The 14,506-nt window shown below is 38.9% G+C and overlaps 2 protein-coding genes across 3 annotated transcripts; both read left to right on the forward strand.

The window, feature by feature from the left end:
- The first annotated feature begins 341 nt into the window (after positions 1 to 341).
- LOC146321496 (neuronal pentraxin-2) lies at positions 342 to 6,692 on the forward strand. Of its 2 annotated transcripts, none has more exons than XM_084726682.1 (5): positions 342 to 1,279; positions 3,620 to 4,109; positions 4,384 to 4,631; positions 4,942 to 5,121; positions 5,472 to 6,692. In XM_084726682.1, exons 1-5 carry the CDS (start codon positions 593 to 595, stop codon positions 5,679 to 5,681), a joined length of 1,815 nt encoding a protein of 604 aa, XP_084582808.1. In that variant the 5' UTR covers positions 342 to 592; the 3' UTR covers positions 5,682 to 6,692. The 2 variants fall into 2 exon arrangements, with proteins under 2 accessions (XP_084582808.1, XP_084582810.1); XM_084726684.1 differs by having other exon boundaries at positions 565 to 1,279; positions 3,623 to 4,109.
- Positions 6,693 to 11,455: 4,763 nt separating this feature from the next.
- Positions 11,456 to 12,484, forward strand: LOC146321497 (ictacalcin-like). The gene is made up of 3 exons (XM_084725689.1): positions 11,456 to 11,612; positions 12,014 to 12,144; positions 12,233 to 12,484. Exons 1-3 carry the CDS (start codon positions 11,609 to 11,611, stop codon positions 12,371 to 12,373), a joined length of 276 nt encoding a protein of 91 aa, XP_084581815.1. The 5' UTR covers positions 11,456 to 11,608; the 3' UTR covers positions 12,374 to 12,484.
- The last annotated feature ends 2,022 nt before the right edge of the window (positions 12,485 to 14,506 follow it).

Genomic DNA, 14,506 nt, shown 5'->3' on the forward strand with positions numbered 1-14,506 from the left:
ATCTAAAAGCGTTTCTTCTCGCTCTTGTCCTTTTTCGCTCAGGGAAATTGACTCTAGCTAGAAAACATTAGCAGACATTTTTAACTCATGTCTATTCACTTGTAGATCCAAATGTAGGGTACTGGGACAACATATTAGTTTGACTTGAAAATATAATGCAATCCAAAACAACACAACCAACACAAATGAAAAGTCCTATAACAAGGAATAGACACTTTTCTGACTGAGCAACAAAAAGCTTAATTGCCTTATTGTACAGATGATTATATTATTGTGTCCACCCTCTTTGGATGCTGCTAAAAGAATTTTACCTAAAATCTGATGTTTTGTTTTACAGGTTTTTTTAATTCCTCAGTAACACAGAGAGACAAGGCGACATCTTGATGAAAATTAGTTCTCTCACATGAAAAAGAAGATACATTTTGAAGACAAAACTGTGATTCTTTGTGGATGGAGATCCTTGTTATCGTGCTCCCTCATGTCTCCTGTACAACAACAGAGAAGCCAGCACAACCTTTACTTCAACTGGCATCACACATTTTGAAGTGAAGCCAAGCTCCTTAGTCTTACGGCTGAACTGTGGTTGGAGATCATGACGAACTTTCAGTCTCTACACCTGTTCCTTGTCCCTGTTGTGTTTGCTTTACTTTCACACCTCCTCTGCCCTGCATCTGCCAGTTTGGGGTCTGACTATGACTACGGTGCCCACCCACGCTTTGTTTGTACCCCTATTCCCGTGGACGCAGACCCTGCCTGCTTCCCTGCAGCAGGAGCTCCAGGCGTAGGGGCAGCAGGGCCCAGCGGACCACCAAACCATCAAAGTGCACCTCCAGCTGGCTGGTGGGGGGCAAGCGAAGAAGCCAAAGCAACCATCCTCCACCTGAGGGAGAGCCTTGTCCAGCAGAAAGAGACCATCCTGGACCAGAGGGAGACCATCAGAGAGCTGACGGCCAAGCTCACCCTGTGCGAAGGCCTCGGACGGGGCACCGCGCCACATGATGAGCACCATGGCACAGGCTCGCACTCACATCACGCAGGTCATCACACGTACACTGACAACGGGCACTATAGCAACCATCAGGGTCACCATGGAAACAGCAACCTCATACCGGACTCACCTCACTACCCCTCAGTGGGGGGGCATCGATCTGATGGAATCCACAGCAGCAGCAACAACCACGGGAAGGATAAACATGTGACACCAGGGGACATCACATCATCACCAGACCAGATGGAGAGGATGCTGCAGGCACTGAAGGAGCGGCTGGACAACCTGCAGGTGAGCAGCGAGAAGAGGAAACTTTTTCAAGTACTTGTAAATAAAGATAAGTTAAGAGGAAGAAGAGAACGTTAGAAGAAGTTAAAAGTAAATGTGTTACATGGGTGGGGTTGATTCTTTTAAGTATTATGATTCCTTTTTTTTTTTTACAACTTTTGAATAGATTGTTCTTCTGAAGGGATTTTATATGTACTAAATAACTGTCACTTATGGTAGGCTACAGCAAACTCAAAGGGTCAAAACCCAAACTGTATTCAAAAATACTAGGTGGAGACATTGTGTGCCAGGAGAAGGCAATACATATTTTCTTATCTTCCATTTTATTTGTCATTATTCAAACACAAACTAGATGAGCAGGAACAGCTAAATGTAACAGCTGACTTCAAAAAGTATATATTTTGTATTCATTCTATTGCACATTTTATTTACCACTTTTAGATACAGTGTAGCGAAGATGCTACTGATATGAAACTTTTTCCCATGGTCAAAGAAAATAAAAATCTGAATAAATCATACTATTGAATTTCAATACTTGCAAAATTATAATAATCAGTGCTCAAATATCGAGAGGTATCAAATCCAGAGATACGTGTATTGCCCCCAGCCCTATAAGAAAAGAGTAGGAATTGGAGCAAGGCTTGTGATGTGCAGCATGCCCATATATGGCTTTTCCTTGTCTGGACACTTAATGCTGTCGTCACCGGATTGTTTGTCGAAACAATCAATTCCCAAAGCAGTGTGTCCGTCCGCTAAGTACTTTAAACAAAGGAACAATGAATTACTTAATCACATAATGCCACTCACTGCATTAGCAAGAGAGTCACTCTGAGGTCCCTCAGTGGGCACCTGAGAGCAGCACCAGACTCAGAGGTGGACGTCACCGATGTAGGATACTCTTGCATAAGGTTACAGTGAATTGACATTTAAGTTTTGGTGGAAATTTTTATTTCTTATGGTCCCATTTTCTCTCGAGTTACTGATTGTTTTTACTCTCTTGGTACATTTACCTGTGCCTTTCTGCTGTCTCTCCATCTTGGATCAAGATCACAGACAGATGTCAAGAGCTGTGAAGTGTGTAGGGGGGTTGGGGGGGTTAGAGAGGGTGGCACGGGTCTAACATCAGCAGTAATTATCGTGATCTCCCTTGACATACTGATAATCAGGGCATGGGCCAGGACAAAGCTTGGACTACCTGAGAGGAGGAGAAGTCAGGGAAGATGCAGGAAGACATATAGAGCCACAACATACCCGACTATTGCATTTGACAAGATTATTAGTGAATATAGAAGAGTGCAAAAGACACACAAGTGTTCTCTTGGCTATGCTCAGACTACAGTCGTGCTCAGATCTGTTTCTTTTCATGACTGTGTGAACAGCATAAATCACATGTAATCTGATCTTCTCACTTCTGACTTGTGCCACTTTCCTTTTTACGTCACTCTAGCTTGACAGCTGTGATGGAGCTGCTGACAGATGTAGTTAAAAGTAGCCCTTGACATCCTGACATTTTGGAATAAATCTGTTTCTCTAAGCCATTTCACATTATGATTCATCCCAATCACCCACAACTCCTTGCTCCGACTCTGCATTCACACACACCTCCAAATAGAAGTAGCAGCCATTGCTCCACAAATAGCCATAATTTAAAAAACTGTCTCTCTTTCTTATCAACTGCTGACAAATTCACTGAGATCAACTGCACATCAATTGATAAGCAAAACCATAAACACTGACTTCAGTGGCTTGAATGTGTTCTTCTATACAACAGCATGCTGCGTGTGACGTCTTTGCTATTGTTCTTTTGATAATGCAGGCCTCAACAATAAGGATCGCCAGGGCAAGTGGCAAAAACAAATTTTAACAACTTTTTTGATTATCGATTAAAGATTAAAGTCATGTTTCTTGCAAAAATGGCAGAAAATGATGTTTCAGCCTCTCAAACATGGAGATTTCCTGCTTTTCTCTACTTGAGAAACTGGGATGGGCATTTTATAGATGCTGCAGCTGGCATGAAAATTAACTTTAGTCTTTGTTTTTGTTTAATAACTATGACGAGTTCACACTGGGTTCTGATATTGACCACATTTAAAAGCAAAACAAAAATAGATCTTATCACTATATTTGAATTTAGCACCAGGACTTGCAGTGTGAATGTAACCTTAGACTTGCAGGTGACAGATGACCAGATGCTCACATGAATCTTGGCCAAATGAACTGAACCCAGTTTGCGTTTTTGCCAAAGCACCAGAGATGCTTTTGTCCTCTCTGGTGTAAATAAGAAGCACAGGGGTTACTTATTGTTATCAGGACTTCACCTGTGTGTTTCTCCATCTCCATCAGCAGAAGAGGAACACATCCATCACCTACTCCAGCTCTCTGAAGGAGCTGCTTCAGAGGAAGATCAACGCTCTGGAACAGCAGCTGCACCATCACACCTCCGCCCTCAGCAGCCCAGACCATCACGACGATGACAGCAGCCACAGGGACGACAGAGACCACCACGATGATGATGATCACCATGACGATGGACACCCAAATGACCACAAGGACGACCACAATGACGGCGGTCACAGCGACAGCGACAACCACACCGACCATCATAACAACAGCCACAATGATGACCATCACGATACAGATAGTGACCATGATGACCATGATGACGGCCACCATGATGATGATGATGATGATGATGATGATGATGACCACCACCACAGTAATGAAGCAGACAGTCACAGTTACCTTCCACACACAGCACTCAGAACACCAGGGCCACGTGCTGGTTTCCACTCAAATAAACTGGAAACGATGCTCAACCAGCTGCACCTCGCAGGTACACAACCACTGCAGCAACTTTATAACATGCAGTTATGAGTTGTATTAGTCTGTATGAAAGAAGCAGCACTTTGTATACGTCATGTGAGGAGGGTGATATCATGATTAAAATTTTTATGTGTTTCTTTCTTTCGCTATTCTCAAACATTAAATCGATAATAACAAGATAACAGTCATATGATTCAATCAAAAGCACCAGACCAGAAAAAATACTAATGACCATAACTTGGTGAGACTGTTTTAGCCACTTTTTTTTTTTTTTTCCAAAACAGGTAGAAAGAAATCCAAGAGTCCTGACGCCTTCCAGATCAGTTTCCCCATGAGAACCAACTACATGTACGGGCGGGTGAAGAGAACACTGCTGCAGGAGATCTTCGCTATGACTTTGTGTCTTTGGATCAAGGCAGGCATGGGGCCTGGCCTGGGGACACCCTTCTCTTACTCCGCACCTGGACAGGCCAATGAGCTGGTGCTCATCGAGTGGGGGAACAACCCCATGGAACTGCTGATCGATGACAAGGTGAGGGAGAAAACATACAAACCCTGCAGCACTGTCAGTTACAGTGTTAAAGGCCCTGATTTTCTCAATCAGCATCTTACTGTGAGTGACAGGAACCTCTATGAACATACAAGTTTCATTCTCACTTTATGGTTATTTCACATTAGATATTTCTTGTTTTTTTGTGCCTGTGCTCTTCTAACTGGTTTGAGGTGGTCAGAGTAATGTTATAACATGTTATAACATACACACATATGTTATAACATACTACAGTCTTGTCCCAGGACGTGTTTATATTAGTGTCTCACCATTTTCACTATCCCATCCTCAGGCTGTGACACTCCCCCTGTCCCTGGGTGATGGGAAGTGGCACCACGTGTGTGTGACTTGGTCAACACGAGATGGACAGTGGGAGGCCTACCAGGATGGCGTGCAGAGGGGGTCCGGGATCAATCTCTCGCCCTGGCACCCAATCAAACCTGGAGGAGTCTTCATCCTGGGACAGGAACAGGTAAAGATGAAAACATTCATTCTCTATAGAAAATATACAATCTAAGATACCTGAAAGAAAGAACAGGTTTGAATCTTGTTATATTCCCGAGCCTCTGACAGGCCCAGTCTTTTTTTCGTCCTTTGTAGCATGAAGTACCTGTATTTGTTCACATATTTGGTCATTTTTTGGTAGATTCTATTTCAAACAATGGGCTTCTTTAATGCAAACATTGCCAAATCTCTATATTTCATTTAACATTTGCCTTGACCACTTTATATTTCACTGAATCATTCAATATTTTGTATAATCTTCAAAACAAGCCAATGATACCTGTCAAGACTGACCATTCCTTGGTTTGTCTTCTTCAGGACACTCTGGGAGGCCGTTTTGATGCCACTCAGTCGTTTGTGGGTGAGATGTCGGACGTGCACATGTGGTCACATGTCCTGACTGCGAGTGACATCTATAACCTGGCCTCCTGCGGCAGCCACCTCAGAGGAGACGTCATCGCTTGGTCCGACTCAGAGGTGGAGCTTCGTGGAGGCGTCTCCAGATACCCCTTTGACCCCTGTCATTGAAAGGTCGTAACGGTAACAACGAACTTGGAGATACCCTGGAATGCACCGAGAACATTTATCATATATCAGTGGTGCAAGAAAGTGACTGTGACTCCTCCAAACTCAGCATCAATGCCTTCCTTTAAGCATAATCAGTGACTTTTTCTTAAAAAGAAAACTAACCATAAATTTGATCTGTGTTTACAGATACTGTGCAGGGATGTAGTGGTCTTGGGCCTTAGGTTTTGTCCTCTACTGTAATCATGAGCTAGTGTTTTATTTTAAACAGAAAAAAGTGCTGTATGTGACATATTGTCATGTTGTTAATAAAACTTAATACTGTAGGGTCTGTGATAAAATTAGCAGACTTTACAAGGGCTCTGTTGTGGTGAAGTGACAAACTGTATGTTGTTAGTTTCAAAGATACTTATAGAAACAATTTGTAATCTGGATGATCTTTTTTAAAAAAGGTTTCCACGGGATATACAGCTAATTTACCAAAGAAAATGTAGTATTGATTTGTGTTATACTTCGTAATCTTAATCTATGTGTTATAGATAGATTGATGTTTATACTGTATTTATACATTACTGAAATGCCTGTTGGACAGAATTTAGTGTTTTATAGCCTTTGCTGGTTTTACAAATATTACATGGACTCCTGAAATAACACTGTAATCCAGCAGTGCTGTTTTAAACCAATAGTAAAAGTTTATTATGGGTGTTTTTTAAAGACTTTTTACTCCACAATATATCTGTTTGTTCTCTGAACAAGTTTCTGACATTTATCACTTTTTTCTTTGATAAATTAGATTTCTGTTTTTTGAAATGGTGTATTTTGTGTAATGAAGCCATGGCACCGTGGCTTTTTTATTTCTGAAATAATCTGGCCTTGACTGTATATTTGTTATTCTACTGTATATAAAACATGTAATTTAGGCCAGGTTAGGTCTTTGACCTCATGTGTCGGATGTAAGTTGTCTTTTTTTTTCTCCAAATGTAATGACCGCGTAAATAAACGTGTCAAAGACATGTCTTTGTTTTTCATTGTTTGTGGAGATCAATCCCAAACCTGATGCAGGTCAATATTTAGAATGGTGTTTTATTTTTGTTTGTCATTTCTCCCTCTCACCTTTCCTGTCTTATCCAAGGGAGGCAAAAGCCCCAGAAATAATCTGAAAAACTCTTTAAATATTGTGTAGGAAGTTAAGGGAACTTTGGATTTTAGTATCATTTTGCATATTATACAACACATTAGGTGTGTGTTTTTGTCTCATGACCCAACAGTAAGGGTTTTGGCTCTTGAAGGGAAAAAGTTTGTCCATCCCTGACTTAAATATTCCAAACAGTCCATGTTCCTTCACAAACAGCAGCAAACACAACTTAAACACGCCTGTTTGAAGTCCTAAAGCAGCTCTAATACTCCATCTTGCAATGCAGAACAGGGTAAAAATAACTATTGTAAGATACAACTGTACAGGTCACTTTGAATTACGACAGTTTGAAAAGGTGTTTTAGTTTTGGACTAGTTATGGGCCTTTTAATGTTTATTAATTTCATCCGATAATTAACTTTATTATTGATGCTTGTTTATTAACTGGCCCCTTGCCTCCTGTCATTTTCCAAAAGCGGCCCTCAGGCAAAGCAAGTTGAGTGTCCCTGGTTTACAGCATATTAAAACTGTTTCAAAAAATGAGCCAAAGCAATTGAGAAAAGCTGGAAATAATTGTGTTAATTAAATGTTAATTACATGTGTTTCTCTGTTGAACACTTAAGAGTTTCTGGGTATATTTATTTTGGACTTGGCTTTCTCTCTGGTTAAATGTGGTTTTTGCATTGTCCCATCAGTAGACTGATTTATACTGAACTGACTTGTGCTGCATTGTCCCCCTGATTACTTCCTGTGATTATTTGTGTGCCGGTCAGGTGGCTCATTTTTATGAAAAGTGGGTTTATGACAGAGTGTATTCATGTGGGGGAATGACCTTTAAATTCTCAAACAGGAAACTGTCAGATGAACTCTGGCTGGCACCATAAAAACGATGATGAAATGTTTTGCTGACAATCAGTGAATCATAGTGATTTTGCAAAGTGGTGAGCAGGGTGGAAGTAATGAATGACAACTACTCAAACTACCATGATCTAAACATGTTTGTGCAGGCCTCATTCAGCAGAGTTTTTCCCACAATTTGAAATGTAGTTACCCACATCCATCTTTTTAGACATGTTTTCTGATATTATTCCAGTCTACTGACCTACATTTGCTATTCTTTCAGTTGATTTATGTTGCAGATTGTCATCACTAAGTTGGAGGCTAAAAGGCCCAAAAACAACAGAATAAAAACATAAAAAGCCTCCATGCTGCTCGTCTGGTGTGATCCAAGTCTCCTAAAGCCCTGATGTGTCAAGTTGACTTTAAAAAATGTTATTTACACAATGTTTTTAGCCTGAATCTTCAGTGGAGAACCTTAGTTTGGAGCCATGTTCACATGCACACTGCCTGAACTGGCTGTGTGTTGGGACTGTGTGCAAACAGCATGGTGGGACTTTAGGAGACTTGGATTATGCTGGACAAGCAGTATATGCTGGACAAGCAGTATATAGTATATAAGTTGTTTTTATGTTTGAAAACTTGTCACCAGTTATTAATTTATAGTATTAAAATTAATATAATGTTTTTTTAATAGTTGAATTAGTGTTGAGATAAAAAAAAAAAATACAGAATGCTGATTATTACTGTGATAACAGTTACAGGGTTGGCACGGTGGTGCAGTGGTGCCTCACAGCAAGAAGGTCCTGAGTTCAAATCCCCCAGCTGGAGTTTGCATGTTCTCCTCGTGTCTGCGTGGGTTCTCTCCAGGTTCTCCAGCTTCCTCCCATAGTCCAAAGACTGGCTGGTTACTCTAAATTGCCCATAGGTGCGGGTGTGAGTGGTTGTCTGTCTCAATGTGTTAGCCCTGTGATGAACTGGCGACTTGTCCAGAGTGTACCCCGCCTCTCGCCCAGTTTCAGCTGGGATAGGCTCCAGCCCCGGTGGTTACAGAAAATGAATGAATGAATGAATAACAGTTACTGTACTGTGGTACTTTAATTAGATTTAGAGTAATCATTCTATGAAATATATTTACAGCAACTTACCAGCTAATTCCTGCCAGCAAGTTACTATAAATTTTACAGCATTCTTGTTACCATGTATATTTATGTAATTATTTATGTAATTTCATTTTGGTTTTATTTTGTTTTGTTTGTTTGTTTTGTTCTGTTTTTACCTCATTAGTCATTACTAAAAAAAAACATTAAGATGGTGTTTTGTCGCTGCCCAGTGGTCAAACTTGTGTATTACAGCTCTCGGTGCACTTATGGTCCTCCTGTCAACAATCAGCACCAGTCTCTGGTCCAGGGGTCCCGAACAGTCAGAGTCCGGACCCACACGCCGCCCTATACGGACCCGGACCTATAACCAATAAATTATTAAGGGATTTTAAATTTTGACAGGACGCTTCTATTTTAACTGGCGCAACTTTTGCAGAGAAGCTGCGTGTGGAGGAGACTGTTGTTAATGACGGAGTTTATTACAACAGTCGAAACTAACGTGATGGTAAATGACATCGACACCAACCAGATGCACTTATAAAATTAAACAAATGTATAAGGACATAAAACAGGAGAGTCTGTGTTTGTCTGTGAGAAACTTTCAGACCTTCTCACGGCAGAGTGAACAGGTGAGGGAGGAGAGGAGGGCAGACTGATCACTAATCAATCACTGATACCGTCGTCCTCTCGGACTGATTAAAAAAAAAAAAAAAAAAATGCCAAAATTGGTGTCAAACCAAACCTGGGTGTCCACACAAATAAAGTGTTTGTGTAAAACACTGCAGAGTGAAACATCGTGCTGTTTACAGACAGTCTGCTGTCTGTAGTTTGACAGAGAAACAGAGAGGGTCGTTATTTTTTTCTTTATTACTAAATGCAGACCTGCAAACTCATAAGGGGAGAAAAAGGTGACATGTTGGTAAACCAGTCCCCTGTCCTCTGAGGGTCTGGGAGCGTCTGTCCTGCTCCAGAAGAAAAATGTTAACAAAACATCCTGGTGACTGTTTCAGTTTCAGTTAAAAGAGTTTGTTCTATCTTCTGTTTGTGGTTTCTGCAGACATTACTACCTTTACTTTTACCTTTGTGCTTGAAAAAAAAGGTAAAAAGTAAAGTAAACACAGTAAAAGCAAATCTACATTAAAAGTAAAGTTACTTTACTGAGTATTTTTACTTTAGCAATTTTGTTTATTTAATAGACCTGTCTTATTTTCTCTTGTATATATTATCATTGTTCTTAAATAAAGCAAAAGTAATGTAATAGAAAAAAATTCAGAACATGCAATATTTCTTATCCGATTACTCAATTAATCGGCAGAATAATCAATAGATTATGCTTTAATTTTACTGGTTCAGCCCACTTGAGATCAAATTGGGCTGTATGGCCCCTGAACCAAAATGAGTTCGACACCCCTGATGTAGACGTTGATACAACTACTACACTACTTTCCAGTGGTGGACAGTAATGAAGTACATTTACTTGAGTACTGTACTTAAGTACATTTTTTGAGTATCTGTACCTTACTTGAGAATTTGTTTTTTTTTTGGAAACTTCTGACTTTCACTCCACTACATTTCAAAGACAAATATTGTACTTTTGACTCCACTACATTTCTAGGAAGGTTGTTGTTACTTTTTGACTGAGCACATCGTTGAAGTCAGCTGTCGCTGTTTTTTCTTTTCTAAAATGCAGTTGGTCACATGCTGTGTTCCTCAAAGAAAGAAACCAATCACAGTAGCTCCTCTCAAATGGGATTGATGTAAAAGCAGAAATACGTCCAGGCGCTCTCTGTAACAAGCACAAGCAAGCTCTTCCTCTTTCATTCAAACAAAAAGCTGTAATGGTGACGGCAGGAGAAAGACAAAATTAAATCTCAAAATGTTATTATAGTTATTCATTATTCCAGGTAGCTTTTAAAGTTGAATTGTTTTTATTGGGGTGAAAAATACAGCATAATTCATGTATATACTGCCTCTGAGGACAGAAAGAAATCTCAGTTATTTAACAGACTTGGAGAACTCCTTACAGCTGGCTTCAATCTAATTTAATGCAGTGATTTTAATACAGTTACATCAGAAAATGACAATAACTGTCCTTTGTGTTTTTTAATTGTATTTCTATGCTGAAGTGTTTATAGGTGTTTCTATAGGCTTTGTGTAGCAGAGTGGTTGTACAAGCAGGTCAGTGCATCATTAGATGGTTTCAGAGAGTTACAAGCTTCTGTAAATGCATCATGAGAACAATACAGCATGTACTGATATTAGAAAATGATATTTGAATACTTAAGTATTTATAAAACCAAGTACTCTAGTACTTTATCTCAAGTAAAATTTTGACAGAGTAACTTTCACTTGTAGTTGAGTAATATTTGACTAGGAGTATCTATACTTTGACTCAAGTACTGGGGTTGAGTACTTTGTCCACCACTGCTACTTTCACTCTCATAACACAAGTTAGACATCATGATGTCTAGTCAGTGTAAATATGTTTTCAAAATCTTTTTAGAAATACATCATAAACCATTTTGGTCTTAATTTGTCCTAGCTAATATGTAGAATTTTGTGGCATGAAAGACATGAAGAACCCCCAGATGTGGTTATTCTGATAGATAATTGAATATTATAGCAACACACTCAGTCGTCTGGCTCTCTCTGCAATATGGTTTTGATTACCAAGAACATATATTGATAGACAGAGGTATGTCATGCTTGTGGTGACATGCAAACTGGTTTTGCCGGGTTACCTGGGTGGAGGCTTGTACTGTTTATAATAAGGTCTGTGTCGACACTTGCCTTTCAAATCGCTCTCTTCGACGCTCTTACGGTCTCTCAACCTTTACAGGTTTTCATCCATCCAATATGCGTAAGTGTAAAAATTTATTTTTTAAAAATCCCTTTTTTAAATTACAGCATTAACTGTTTTGCTTTTAATTTATCTAAGTAGTTACCTAATGTGTAGTATCATGTCGCATGAGCTTTGTGGTGTGTGTAGTGTGTAGTGCTAGTTTTGTGTTTCTTATTAAGCTGTGCATTTTAATGTGTACATTATATATGTCAGTAGGAATGTTTCTACTGTATTAGTATGCACTTGTAGAATTAAGTTACTGGTAAATACATTATTATTTCTTTGTCTGCTTGAACTGAATCAGTTTCTTTAAATGTTTAAATGTAGCACAAGTCATTACCACATTACTGTACAGCCATTTCGAATGAAAACATAAATAAACACTGTGCAACACTTACAACAATATTTTCTTGTTGTAGCCACGAAGATTTATAACTCAGTCCTCACACTTAGGCGAGTCTTCCTCGAATACGCTAATGAAGAAGGAGACAAATTCACTTTGACCAAGGGAGAACTCGCTAAAGTGCTCCGCAAGGAGGTTCTTGTGGAAGTAAGAAAAAAAGGAGCTGTGAGTGCTTGTTTTACATGTTTTATCTTTTATAATCTTTTTACAACTCCTGCTGTTTTTCTTTCTTTAGTGTGACGACAAAACTGAAGTGGAGAATTACCTCCAGATACTGGATACCAATGGGGATGAGGTCATCGATTTCCAGGAGTACATGGAGGCCATCGCATTCCTCGCTGTGACCATGTTCACTCCGGTGAAAACTAAAAAATAAATAATTTGGCCTTTGAAGGCTTTGTGATGACTTTAAATGTGTATCACTGATTCTGAATGTCAGAAATGAACAAAAAGGAAATAAATGTATCAACAAAAGTCACATTTTAGACATGCTTTGTCCAGTATTTCACTCTCCCTCAGTATAGGACGAACAAACACCTTTAAAATTATCTTTGAAAACTCAAAATTCTTAAAGGAGAAGGACTTAAATTTTGCATTAATTTAGCCTGATTAAGTGTGACTGAGAGACAACTAAAAGCAGCAATAAGCAATTCTTACAACTGAGAAGCTGGATGTAAAAATGTTTGAAATTTATGTTTGAAAAAATGACTTATAATTACAAATTGTTTGCCAGAATAAGGGATTAATAGACAGAAATAGTCTCAGTTATAGTTGTGTTGGTACTGGTCCAGTTCTTATCCCTTGATCACAGGTTTTGATCTGGACATAGGCTGTGAGTAGTCCTACCAAAGGTTTGTCCTTCTTAGAAAGCTCAGTCCAGAGGTTTCAAAGTGGAAGGTGGGGCTTCAAAGGGTCGGGTAGTTTAGGGAAATTTTACAGTTTTTTTTTTTTTAATTTCCAAAAGTCAGAAACTAATAAACGCCTGGAGAGACGTTTTTTTGTGTATTTGATATAGTCTGAGGGAATGTTAAATAGCAATGTCAGGCTCTAGTGTTGAATGTCTATGACATAAATTAACATAATCAGGGCTGGCTCTAGAGAAATATTCATGGAATGGCAAGAGGATGGCATGCAGACTTTAATGGGTGGCAAAAATATATGTACACTGATTTCATTGCAAACAATCACATATAATATTTGCTTGGAACATGGAGATATTTTAACTCACGTTAATGTAGTTAAAGAGTAAAGAATTGGATTGAAATATGTCAAGGTGGCATTAAAAATCAATAAATTGCTTCGTTTCCAAATCTTCAGACATGTTTCTAAATACATGTCTTTTTACATTGAAGAAAAGTTCTTCAAATCAAGTTGATGAATGCACCATCTTTTGCTGCATTCATTTGCTCTTCACATCAGATTTTTGCTCCTGTAAATTTCCAACCAGCTACTACTTTTCATATATTTTGACTTAGATTGTCCAAACTGGGGTTGCAAGGCATTTTTTAGAGGTGGGAGCTGCCACCCCTCTAGATCTGCCCCTGAACATAAGCATAATCCCACTGACATCCATGAGCTAAACTAAATGAAGGGGTATTTTTGGGTCTCCTCAAGGGATCCCGATCCACAGGTTGCAGTCAAACCTGAACGAATGAAACCTTTATTGCCCTGAGGGGATTTTTTTATGCACAAGGAACATAGAAAAACAACAACCATAGATTGCCACACATATTATAAGAAACACCATTTAAAAAAGCATCAAATTAGGAAATCCGTTCAAGAAAGTTCCAAATTTCATCACAATTCAATTATAAACAGATGTGATGCCTCTTTTCTGCATCCTGGGCACGCTATACCTTCAATCTGATGATAAAATGTTAAGTTTTTTATCATTCAGATAAAAGTACTAGTATTATTATAACACAAGTACTATTACTAGTAGTAATCTATCTGCTGTGATCTTGAGAGCAAAATCCATGGTTCACTGTTCTCTTGTTATCTTAGGGCTGCATGATATTGTGAAAAAAAAAGAACATACTGTGATTATGTGGACAGATATTCTGATATGATTCACAATTAGTGGGAATGATCATTTTTGCATCACAATTTTCATTTTCACAGATCCAAAGTTGGGATTAAAAAGTCATGATTATGACTTCATAATTATTAAAAAGTCATAATTATGAGCTAGACTATAACAATTATTAGATAAAAGTCGAAATTATGAGATAAAAGTGACATTTTTTAATTTCATAATTCTGAGTTTTCAGCACATTATTTCAACTTTGTCCTCATAATTCTGTCTTTTAATCTCATAATTTCGACTTTTTATATTATAGTTAGAGTTATATTATAGTTAGACTGTGACCCTGGGGATATTTTTTTCCTTTAATGGGCTTCCATTCTGACTTACAACTTGGCTGAATACGATTATGTGGCCTCTCTACACCGAGAGATAAGGAGTCTGAAGTGACCCATATGGAATGTATCCTGGGGCGGTCTCGGGAAT

The sequence above is a fragment of the Lutjanus erythropterus genome, chromosome 9 (assembly GCF_056507025.1).
Source record: "Lutjanus erythropterus isolate fLutEry1 chromosome 9, fLutEry1.hap2, whole genome shotgun sequence".
NCBI classification, from domain to species: Eukaryota; Metazoa; Chordata; class Actinopteri; order Lutjaniformes; family Lutjanidae; genus Lutjanus; species Lutjanus erythropterus.

Excerpts from the sequence above, each read along its gene's own strand:
- LOC146321496 (XM_084726682.1), top strand. The coding sequence starts at position 593 with ATGACGAACTTTCAGTCTCTACACCTGTTCCTTGTCCCTGTTGTGTTT. Across the intron at positions 1,280-3,619 it reads AGCGGCTGGACAACCTGCAG|CAGAAGAGGAACACATCCAT; the intron begins GTGAGCAGCGAG and ends CATCTCCATCAG. Across the intron at positions 5,122-5,471 it reads TCATCCTGGGACAGGAACAG|GACACTCTGGGAGGCCGTTT; the intron begins GTAAAGATGAAA and ends TGTCTTCTTCAG.
- LOC146321497 (XM_084725689.1), top strand. Across the intron at positions 12,145-12,232 it reads GCAAGGAGGTTCTTGTGGAA|TGTGACGACAAAACTGAAGT; the intron begins GTAAGAAAAAAA and ends TTCTTTCTTTAG.